Source organism: Cetorhinus maximus, chromosome 8, assembly GCF_964194155.1.
Source record: "Cetorhinus maximus chromosome 8, sCetMax3.hap1.1, whole genome shotgun sequence".
NCBI classification, from domain to species: Eukaryota; Metazoa; Chordata; class Chondrichthyes; order Lamniformes; family Cetorhinidae; genus Cetorhinus; species Cetorhinus maximus.
In genome coordinates, this window is record NC_135886.1 from 62790314 (window position 1) to 62802923 (window position 12610).

A 12610-nucleotide genomic window follows, 5' to 3' on the forward strand; every position below is an offset into this window, starting at 1 on the left:
TTGAGCCCAGAATCAGAAACAGGTCATAATCCTTTCAAAAATAATGGTGATTTTTTTTTCTATTCTATTTGCCTAGAATATAGAACATTTAACACTTTCCACTTCAGGCATCCAGTGACAGAATTTCTATCATGTACTTGCAGGTAAGGAATATTAGATAAAAGGCCCAGGATTTCCTTCCTCCTTCTCCTGCTGGCACCACCAAACACCATACAGTGGTTGACTCTTAAGTACCCTCTGAAATGGCCTAGAAAGCCACTCAGTTCAAGGGCAATTAGGGATGGGCAACAAATGTTGGCCTTGCCAGCGCCGCCCACATCCCATGAAAGAATAAAAACCTAATTCCCCACCAGCTTCATGTAAATTGCAGAGGGGATGAAACCCCGAATCAGGAGGTGTTGCTCTCATTCCCCTCACCCACCCATCACTTCCAGGGGTTGCCATGTAAAAGGTAACACTAGGCACCCTAACACTAGGCACCCCAGTGGAGGAAGGCCCTGGCATCGACTTCCTCTTCTTCCAGCTTAGGACCAGCTCTTATCTCCTGAAGGTCTTGGTCTCAATGGATGTCTTCAATGAGCGTCTTGATTCTATCTTATGGATGCTGTACCCACTAAGATCAACCCACTATGGCACTGCCAGGACATTCCACCCTCACACTGGCAGCCTCCAATCAGGCAATGGAAATCCCAACAGGAGGATGCCATGTATCACAAATGTATCACCATCAAGGAAAACAGGTTGAGGCTGATTTGAAGTGAATGGAGTGAGGGTCCCCCATCACCTTCCCGTTAATCTGGACTGGAGTTGGACATGATTACTGCAGAGGGCACAAAGCCACTGAATCCAAGAGTTTTGCAATCAGCACCAATGCCCGCTGTGTTCAGGTTGGTGGGATCTGTAGGTCTTTGCTTCAACTGTTGGGGACACTGGTGGTACACTGGGTTAGACACTATCCACTAAACCCTGGATTTGGACACATATGAGAAAGATACATCTATTTTCTGTTGGAAGGGCATGTGTGGCCAGGTAGGGTTGACTTAAGCTGTGAAACGCCATGGTCGAGTAGCCTGATGACACTTCCAGTCAGGTTCAAGGCATTGAAAGGTTGTCGGTGACAGAAAACTGAACAGGCTGAGACTCTTTTCTCTTGAAAAGACTGGAAGGTCACCTGATGAAGGTGTTAGATAGGGTAGAACGTAGAGCAGATGTTTTCATTTGTGGGGAGACCAAAGATTGGAACCATAAGTATAAGATAGGCACTAGGGAATTCAGGAGAAATGTCTTTATCCAGAGAGTGGTTTGAATGTGGGACTCACTATCATAGGGAGTGGTTGAGTCAAATAGATGAAGTAAATAGAGTGGGAGGAGACTCTGGCCTAATGGCCTGCTAATGCAATGCAATTCTACGTAAAAGCCATACCCCGCTACAATTCAGCACCCCAAGGGCAGGAAAAGAGTTAATGACAAAAATTGTGGACCAAAAGGACAAGGAATTTAGAGGAGTTGCCGTGGGAGAACCTGTAATCAGGGGATGGCATGGGTGAGGTGTCCTTTTCCTAAGCTAAATAATGCTTATTTTTGCTGCAGTTCTTTTACCAACCTATGGGAGAAATTAGTAGATATTGTTCTCAAAAAAGCATTTTGTAAAAATCTAATGACTGACAGAATGTAAAATATAAGCAGTAACTGAACTGTTACAAACATTTAGCAACTTATTCAGGGAGACAGGAGGGAGGATTAAAACCCAGCAGCCAAGCTCCCAAACTGCCTCTTATTTCCTCTAAAGGAACTTTTTTTTCAGTTAGTGGTCTGCAGCAACTGCTGATGTTATCAACTGCTTTGTTAAGCAACAATTGCCTCTGGTTTTCCTGCCCTGACGCATGCAAAGCGAAGACAACATATACAGGGAATAACTCAAAAACAGAAGCTGAAAGCTCTGCACAGGGCAATGGAACGTACTCTTAGAGATCATTCTACTTTACCTGAATGCTGGATTAGAATTCTACATAGAGAGCCACTCATAGGTGTCACTATGGTTTAGTTAGCAGCACTCTTGCCTTTCAATCAGAAGGGCATAGGCTCAAGTCACACTCTTGACAATATAGCCCACCTATCTAGACTGATACTCTAGTGCTGCACAATTAATGGTGCTGCATTTCAGATGAGATGTTAAACTGAGGCCCTGTCTATCATCTCAGGTGGACCTAAGAGGTCATATGGCACCTCCCTAAACCTTTCAAGATCAACAGGGGAATTCTCCCAATGTCCTGGCTAATAACTACCTCTCAAACAGGGCTATCTGGTCATGTATCCTATTACTGTTTGTGGAATCTTGCTATGCAAGTTGGCTGCTGTGTTTGCAACATTACAACAGTAATGACACTTCCACAGTACTTTACTGGCTTAAGCATTTTGGGATGTGGTTAGGTCATAAACCAGGCTATAGAATTTAAGTTCTTTCTTCATTTCCATATCTTGAAACAGAGAATTTTCACTAGGGCTTGAGCGAAGTTGGGCCTTGACAGTGGTGGGAGTTCATGTGATGAGCAGAAGGCAGGGCTTTCCTATCGAGGAGTGCCCACTTACTAAACTTGAAGAACTTAAGGAACTCCATCTAGCCACTGACAAGGCTATTGAGTGACTCTGTGACTATACAAGCGCGAAATAAATAAATAGGTCTGTCCGGGATCCAAAAGGAGAGGTAGCAAACGTGAAGATAGCAATAAGGAGAAACATTTAATATCGCCAGGGAGACTATTCTAAAGAAGTTGCAGGAATCAAAGGTGGATAAAGCTGCACGCCTGTGAAGCAGTTAACCCAGTAAACTGTGAATTCCTCTGATCAATAATTTGAAGAGCTCAACAGAGTGCAGATTACATCCCAGAGGATTCAAAAGTATGATTCCTCTTTTTAAAATGGGGCCAAGGATCACCTGTTAATTTTCCAAACTATAAGTCTGATGTCAATTTTGGAGAAACTTTTTACCAATGATGATGAATCTCAAAAGCGATCACCTTGCGGGATTAAGATAATTAGTGATAAGCAGCAATGGGTTTATGAGTGACAGGTCAGGTCTGACCAATTTATTGCATTTCTTTGTGGAGGTGAAGGAACTAGTAGATTGGGCTGAGACAGTGTATGTTATATGTGGATTTTACAAAAGCTAAAATTACTCCTGCATGGATAGCCATGATAGCATTGAAGTAGAAATTGGCTGTTTGATAGACATCATAGCAATAAGCTAAGCTTGCAGGATTTCAGTCTGAGCTTCACTGCAGCACCCAGACATTGAGTGGCTTCATCTTTGCTGCAATGAAAGCTGAGATATTGGCTGTCAGACACTGCAGTTGGCTCCACAAATGTGCTGAGTGGGCCACCACTTCCATACTGAAAAAGATGGGCTCCAAGTTCTACACAAAGATCCGTGTCAAATAAGTGCCAGGCTTGTCCATGCTCCTTGATGTGGACTGCAGGCCTCTCTGACAAACCAATATGCATAACCAAGAGCCTTCTTCTGTAATGTCACCTGATTAAGGTGCTAATCTGAGACCTTTGCAACAAACTGTGTGTGGCCTTGCCCTCTGGTGAGCTAGCACTCCCCTTGTCTCCTGCCCTAGCTATAGGCTGCTCACACCTGGTGTCTCACCATGTGCAGATTCCACCTATTAGTCATTCTTTAAATTAACCACAATGTTAGTGTCAGAGTTGGTGATTGTTTGTGTGAGAGTTAGTGATGGTTTAGAGGTACATAGTTTCTTACCTAACAAGGAAATCAAAGAGTAGGCAGGTTAGAGGCGTTGAGGTCACAAGCAAATCAGCCATGAACTTATTGAATGGTGGTGCAAGCTCAAGGGGCCGAAAGGCCTACCCTTGCTCCTAATTCATATGCTCATATGGTGTCTCTTCTTCATCAGTCTCTTCCTGCTCTTCCACATCTTGTTCTTGTAACATCGTGCGGACAGATTGCAGGCCTTGGATATTTGAAAGAAACAAGGCACCAGGGTAGGGTTGTGGAGTGGGGGTGGAGGGAAGCAAAAGGTTCATGCATACACTTTATGAAGCCTGTAAATCAGAGGAAATTGTGCGATGAGGAAGAAGTGGGATGTGAGAGAAGATTTATGTATGAGGATACCATCATCTTCAATTGTTTCAGCCCAGTTGTTGCATGGCCATGGTCTCAGCAATGGCTGCTTCAACCACCATCCCCTGCACTGTGGTGAGGTCCCACAGTCATGCCTGTCCCCCTTCTTCTTAACTGCTCCCTTAGGCTCTGCTCCATCTTTGCTCTGGAAGAAAGGGTGCCATTGTGTCTGATGCAATGTGTTTGGGTCGAGTGGCAGTCACAGTGTAATTACCGGCAGTGTGTGCAATCTGTGAAATGTGAATATGAGGCTTCCAGCTGTGCTAAGTGTATGAGGGTGAGGTGAAGCCATGAACATGTACAAGTTGTGATTGATAGAGATTGCTGGTAGGTAACTGGTATGGATGAGATACATTGAGCAGTGCATGAGGCTAGCAATACAGTTACAAGGATACAGCATGAGATCATTGGTGTGGGAGGAATGGGTTTCAGTTCATGGGGCACTGGCACCAGTACTGGGGTAGAAGGGAGCTGTTCCAGTGGGACGGGCTTCACTTGAACTGTAATGGGACCATCGTCCTGGCAAATCAAATAACTAGGGCTATAGAGAGAGCTTTAAACTAAATAGCCGGTTGGGGGTGGTGGTGGGGGGGGGGGGGGGGGGGGGGGGTAGGGTTCTGGAGAGGGGATACATAGGCTTACAAAGCAAAAGAATATGACAGGATTGGAGGGCAGCTATTTAGGTAATGATACCCAGAGTGTGACAGGAAGGGACAAGGTGTACAAACATTTAAAAAAAGCAGCAAATAGGGTCAAAGGGATAAAAAATGGTCAAAAGGCAAAATTAATGGCTTTTTACTTAAATGCACGTAGTATTCAGAACAAAATAAATGAATTAACGGCACAAAAAGAGGTTAATGGGTATGATCTTATAGCCATTACGGAGACATGGTTACAAGGAGATCAAAGCTGGGAACTAAATATTCAGGGGTATGTGACTTATCAAAAGGACAGGCAGAAAGGAAAGGGTGGTGGGGTAGCTTTGTTAGTTTGAGATGGGATAAGTACGACAGCAAGAAATGTCTTGGATTGGAAGATGTAGATCCATATGGCTGGAGGTAAGAAATAACAAGGAGAAAAAGATACTGGTGGGAGTAGTATATAGGCCCTCTGACAGTGGCTATACTGTAGCACCAAGACTAAATCAGGAGGTAATGAGGGAATGGAAAGAAGGCAATACATTAATCATGGGTGATTTTAATCTTTATGTAGATTGGGAAAATCAAATTGGCAGAGGTAGACATGAGCAAGAATTCATAGAATGTATTCGGGACAGTTTCCTAGAACAATATGTTGTGGATCCAACCAGGGATCAGGCTATTTCGGATCTGGTAATGTGTAATGAGGCAGGTTTAATAAATGATCTCAGAGTAAAAGATCCCAAAGGAAACAGTAACCGTAACGTGATAGAATTTAGCATTCAGTTTGAGAGTGAGAAGTTGGGTTGGAAACAACTGTGCTAAACTTAAATAAACTTAAACAAAGGAATGAGGGCAGAGTTGGCTGGAGTGGACTGGGAAAGGAGTTTAGCACTGGTGAACAATGACAGACGTTTAAGAAAATAGTTCATAACTCACAACAAAGATATATCCCACTGAGGAAGAAGGATTCTAGGAAGGGGATAAACGAACCATGGTTAACCAAGAAAGTTAAGTATAGTATCAAATTGAAAGAAAAAACATACAACATGGCAAAGATTATTGGTAAGCTAGAAGATTGGGAAAGTTTTAAAAACCAACAAAAGATGATCAAAAAACAGAGGGAGAAAATAAACTTTGAGGGTAAACTAGCAAGTAATATAAAAACGGACAGTGAGAGTTTCTTTAAATATATAAAAAAGGAAGAGAGAGGCCAAAGTGAACATAGGCCCCTTCAAGAATGAAGCTGGGGAAATAATAATGGGAAACCAGGAAATGGCAGAGGAGTTAAATGCTTTTCATCAGTCTTCATGGTAGAAGACATTAACAGCATTCCAAAAATGCTAAATACTCAAGGGGAAAAAGAGGGGAAGGAAATAAATATAATGACTATCATTAGAGAAAAAGTACTAGGGCAACTAATAGGGCTAAAGGCCGATAAGTCCCATGGACCTGATGGGTTGCATCCTAGGATATTAAAGGAAGTAGCTACAGAGATGGATGCACTCATAGTAATCTCCCAAGAATCCTTAGATTCTGGAAAAGTCCCAGAGGATTGGAAAATTGCTAGTTAAACCCTTATTCAAAAAGGGAGGGAGACAAAAAACAGGTAACTATAGGCCAGTTAGCTTAACTTCTGTCACTAGGAAAATGTTAGAGACTATCATAAAAGATGTAATAGCAGAGCATTTAGAAACGCATAATATAATCATAATACAGTCAGTATGGCTGCATGAAGGGGAAAACATGCCTGACAAATTTATTAGAATTCTTTGAGGAGGTAACAAGCAGGATAGATAAAGGGGAACCAGTAGGTGTAATATATTTGGATTTCCAAAAGGCATTCGATAAGTTACCGCACATAAGGCTACTTAATAAGATAACAGCCCATGGTGTTGTGGGTAGTATATTAGCATGGATAGGGAATTGGCCGACTAATAGAAGACAGAGAGTTGGGATAAGGGGGGCATTTTCAGGATGGCAATCTGTAACTAGTGGAGTCCCACAGGGATCAATGCTGGGGCCATAATTATTTATTATATATTAATGACTCGGATGAGGGAAATGAATGTACTATCGCCAAGTTTGCGGATGACACAAAAATAGGTGGGAAGGCAAATGGTGAGGATGACACAAAGGGCAGAAATTTTCGCTTGGCGCGCGGGTGCGCGTCTGACCCTCGAGGGTGAACTGATGCACGTTGACATCGACTGAGCGTGCCGATGTCAACACGCAGTCACGCGATAGCTCGGTTGGCGGGCGTGCGCCGAAGTCAGCAGCGCACCCACCGACAATTAAACGGTCTGTTAAGGCCGTTAAGTAATCAATTAAATTAATTTTTTCATTGCCTGTCCAACCTAATGGCTGGCGGGTGGGCGAAAAGGCCAAGAGGCCTTTGCATTTTTTTGGAAACCTCATACAAGAGCGGGATGAGCTTTCCAACAAGAAATAAAGATAAAAGTTTTAAAATTGAATTAATAGCATGTCCCTGCTCATGTGACAGAGTCACATGAGGGAACATGTTTTATTACATTTTCATTTTCTTTATTTTCTTTTATTAGCAACACTTCACCTCCCTGAGGCAGCTCTCTGCCTCAGGGAGATTGTGAAGCACTCACTCGTGTACATGCGTGTAGTTTGCGCTCGGCATGCTCGCCCTCCTCCCCGCCCCCCCTCGCACAGGCAGTGCTGAGCGCTGCTGCTCATGTTTCATGCTGGGTGGGCCTTAATTGGCCCACCAGTGTGAAATTGCGGTCCGGTCCCGATCGCGGGCGGCGGGCGGCTTCCTGACCACCCCTGCCCACCCGCCAAGGGCAAAATTCTGCCCAAAGAGTCTAGAGAGGTATATAGACAGCTTAAGTGAGTTAGATACAGAGTAGGGCTCAGTCTACATTGTCCCATCAAACACTCCAAAGGCAACTACAGCACGGGGTGAGATACACAGTAAAGCTCCCTCTACACTGTCCCCATCAAACACCCCCAAGACAGGTACAGCACAGGGTTAGATACAGAGTAAAGCTCCCTTTACACTGTCCCCATCAAACACTCCCAAGACAGTTATAGACCAATCACAGCCTATATTCTATGGCAAGCTGATTATTTAGGAAGGTAATGACTGCCCTCATGAAGTCCTGTCATTGTGTGCTTTTTCAAACAGTGCATATGCCACACTTCCAGAATAAGCTGCTTTTGCACTCAATATCAGAGCCTGTGGATGCTTTTGCTGCAGTAGCAAAACAAAATGTTGCCAACTGGCAAGCTTTGATTCAAAGAGAACACTGCAGGTTCACAGGTATTAATCTGAAAGCTCAAAGGCCCTAGCTCCAACCCTAACCATTCCATTCCCATTATAGATGATGATTCACAGTGTCACACAGAGTGCTGGCTCCTACATTAGGAGGGGTCCTTGCTACATCTGTACACTGAATCCAGGTGGGGCTGCAGTTCTGACAAAGGATAGGTCTCAGTCCCAGCCTTCTTCCACAATCATCTTTCCCAAAATTGTCTCATAAAATTATTGTCAATGATCAGAACCTAACACCCCTGCAACTGTCAATAGTTACAGGTGATAATTACATTCATTATGCCTTTAATCGAGCCTGCACTTCAAATTGATATTTATGAGCTTTGAAATAAATAAGTCTCTGATAGGTTGTTTCATGTCAGCACATTCCTCTGCCGCACTGATGGAAAATTTAGGACTCACATGGTCAGATACTGCTGTCAACATTGAAGTGATTCACCTCCCAACGTAAGTCCTTTCTATTGACTGCAGTTACTTAAAGCAGTATATCCGCAGCTTATAATTACGAATGCGTAATGATTAGCATCGGAGTGAGTCTTGGCTCAGTAGTAGCCTTGCATTCTCCATGAGTCAGGATTTGCAAGGTTTTATCCCTGAAGCAGAGTCCAGGTGAGTGGACATCAGGCTGGGATGCTCTGTATACTGGGTTGAGATCCGTTGGGTCACTGTAATTTGGTGGGACTAGAGGGATGGCTCCTGACCCCATCGCTATTGGATTCTAGATAATTACATGGTCGGGTGTAGTGAAGCAGGCTGATGACCGAACTAGACAAAAAGGGGTTTTTGTTAAAGAAACAGCCGAGAATGTGTTTGGGTCAGTACTAATTTTAAATGCACCAACAGGGACAGTTGTAGTGAAAGTGGGTTATAGGGTCAGTGTAAGTGTGAGTGGGCTATTAGGCTCAGTATTAATGAGATTGGGCTATTAGGGTCAGTGTTAGTGAGAGTGGGTTATTAGGATCAGTGTTATTGTGAGTGGGTTATTAGGGTCAGTGTTAGTGTGAGTGGGTTTTTAGGTCAATGTTGATGTTTTGGGTTCTGAGTGATCTTTGCCAAACTGGCATGTTCCCCTTTTCAGCTGACACAGACACACACACACACACACACACACACACAAACAAATGCACACAGACACACACAAAAACACACACACCCACACACACCCACACAAACATACACATACACACACGCACATGCACACACACATACATACATTCACACACACTCTCTCACACATACAGACACACTCAAATTTATACTCACACTCACACCCGTGCACAAACACGAACACTCACACAACCACACACACAGATACACAAACACACTCATGAATTAACACACACATGTGCACATACACACATGCAATCACACTCACACACTCAGACATACTCACACAAACACACAGATACTCTCTCACACACTCAAATTTACACTTACACCCACACACAAACACACACACACTCACATACACAGATACACACACATATTAACATTCGCATACGCACACACTCTCATACACATACACACACATGTACAAACACACACAAACTCATTTACACAAAGTCACATGCACACACTCACTCACAAACACACACACACACACACTCACTCACACTTTCACTCTCACACAAACACACCTTCAGTGCAACCCATGACAAAATAAAGCCTTCAGATAGGAAGACCATTCACTCTCACTGCCTACGTGGGGATATACAGATTGTGTGCACCTCTTTTTACCAACCATCAGCTTGCCCTTGAGTCTAGGGCACAAGTCCAACTGCTACCAAAAAATCTTTGGGTACCGGCCAGGTCAAACTTTTACTCACCTCCCTACGCCCTTTCCATCTCTCTCTCTCTCTCTCTCTCTCTGTCTCTCTTCCTGTGTCTGTATCCCTCTCTTTGTACCTTCTATCTCTCTAGACCCTCTCTGTATTTCTTTCTCCCCCTCTCTATCCTCTTTTCCCACTCTTTGGCTATCTCCTCTCTGTATTTCATTGTTTGTCTTCTCTCTGAACTCAACCTGCTTGCTACCTGCCTGTCTCGTATTTCACTGTCTCTGTCCTCTCTCTGACCTCTACCTCTCTTTACTCTCTCTTTCCTCTGCATTTCTCCCTATCTCTCTAACCCTGTCCACTCTCTACAATTCTCTCAGCCTTCTCTAACTGCTCTTCCTCTGTATTTCTCTCTCTCTGCCATCTGTCCATTTCCCCGTCTGTCTCGATGCCTTCTCTCAATATTTCTCTCTGTACACTCTCTGACCCCTGTCTATTGCCCCCTCTGTTTCCTCGCGATTTATATTTTCTTTCTGCCCTCTCCCTCATGTCTATATGTTGTGTGTGAATTAATTCCTCACTCCCTTTCTCATGCTAAAAAACTATTTGCCCCGAATTACTGAATGACCCGCTAATGCTTGAGCAACAAGCCGGAATCTGAGGCAGGGGCCGAGATGGTCAGGTGCAGCTCCGAAATACCGGACACTGAGGGTTTAGACCAGGACAAGCTTCCCGTTCACAATCTGTACCTTAACTTCGAATCCGGTTTGGGTTCATTTCCAAACCCGCAGCGAGAGCCGCAGGAACCCAAATTACATTCACCCCCAGAGACACATTCACCCCCAAGAGTCACATTTACCCCCTCAGGGTCACATTTATCCCCAGCGTTATATTCAACCCCAGGGGCACATTCACACCCTCAGGATCACATTCTCCCTCTCAGCGTCACATTTACCCTCCAGAGCCACATTCGCCCCCTCAGGGTCACATTTACCGCCCCCCCCCCACCCCTCAGAGTCAAATTTACCCCCTTAAAGTCACATTTACCCCCTCAGGTTGACATTCACCCCCCCACCCCTGGGTCATGTTTACCCTCTCCAGATGACATTAGCTCCCCAGGGTCACATTTACCCCTAGGGTCACCTACCTTGCTGCGGATCTGGCCGGAGGTGGACACTTTCCGGATCAGTTTTTGGGGACCCTCCTGCTCTCCATCGCTGTCCGAGGACTCGTCTCCCACCTCGGGATGAACCGACTTGTCCGAGTCCAGCGAGGAAATTGACTCGCGGTTATACCGGGAAATGCACATGTCTGGGTGCAGTTTCTCAGCCATGGTCCGAGGATCCGATTCTGCCCTTCACCCCCTCCGAGTGCTCCATGCACAGAAGGACGAGCTGAGACTGCAGCGGGAGAGGCACACGCGTTGCAGTTTGTTTTGGCTCAGGAACAGCTCTGTGTCTCTCTCACGTTGACTGCAGGCTCCCTCTCTCTCTGCATCACTCATATGCGGATGTGTTGGGGACCAAACAATCATTTGCATGTCCTAGCCGTCAGAGAATGGAAAGATGTAACCAAAAGCGGGCCCGATCAATACAACATTGGAGAGATAGTAAAGGGAGCCCAAAGGCAGCAGAAATAATGGAGACTTTTATCAGATTAATGACACAAGATTCAAAAATGTTGGTTATGATCACCTATCCTCTCTCACACGGGGTTAGTTACAGGTCAGGGAAACTGGCGGCTGCTTTTTAAAAAAAATTATTCAGGTCCTGCTGCCTCCCACCTTAATCTCATTCAAAACTCTGCTGCCCATGTCCTAACTCTCAACTAGTTGCTATCACCCATCACCCCTCTGCTCGCTGATACATTGGCTCCTATAAGCAATACCTCACTTTTAAAATCCTCATTTTCTTTTTCGAATTCCTCCATGGTCTTGCCCCTCCCTATTCCTGTAATCTTCTCTTGCCCCACAATCCTCTCAGATATCTGCACTCCACTAATTCTGGCCTCTTGAGCATCTCTGATTTTAATCACTCCACTATTGACAATGGCACCTTCAGCTGCCCAGGCTCTAAGCTCTGGAACTCCCTCGCTAACGTTTCTGGCACCATGTATCTTTCATCCTTTAAGATGCTCCTTGGAACCTACCTCTTTGACAAGTCGTTTGCTCACCTGCTCTAATGTCACCTTATCTCTATGTCAATTTTTCTTTATAGCAATCCTGTGAAGTATACTGAGATGTTTTATGACGTTGAAGGTACTATATAAATACAAACTGTTGCCAAATGCATTAAACAATCCACAGAAAACACCCAAGACCAGTATATCCTCCTGAATGGGTAATGCCCAGAATTGCATACAACACTTCAGATGTGCTCTAACCAAGGTTTTACATTGCTGTAGCACAAATTCTGCTCCTTGTTTTCTAGTTCTGTACTTGTCCATGACATTTTAATGATCTATGTACATCATCCCATCAGTCTCTTTGCACCTCCACTGTTTCCAGTTTTTCACCATTTAGAATGTATTCTGTTTTATTATTTTTTGATCCAAAGCTGATAACCGCACATTTGCTTATACTATAATTCATTTGTCGCAGTTTTGCACATTTGCTTAATGTCTTGCTATCTTTCTCTAATGTTATGGTACCATTGTCATTGTTTTCAATGTCATCTATTTTTGTGTCATCAGCAATCTTGGATATATAACTTTCTATCCAATTGTCTAAATCGGCAATAAATATGATGAATAA

The 12610-nt window shown here is 44.1% G+C and overlaps 1 protein-coding gene across 1 annotated transcript in view; it reads right to left on the reverse strand.

Annotated features, from left to right (window-relative positions):
• The window catches only part of LOC144683674 (diacylglycerol kinase eta-like), a 207596-nt gene extending 196240 nt beyond the window's left edge, over positions 1 to 11356 (reverse strand). The window contains exon 1 of the mRNA XM_078546935.1: positions 11006 to 11356. Coding sequence (XP_078403061.1) covers positions 11006 to 11191 — 186 coding nt within the window. The 5' untranslated portion in view covers positions 11192 to 11356. The remainder of the gene's footprint in view (positions 1 to 11005) is intronic.
• Between the last annotated feature and the right edge of the window lie 1254 nt (positions 11357 to 12610).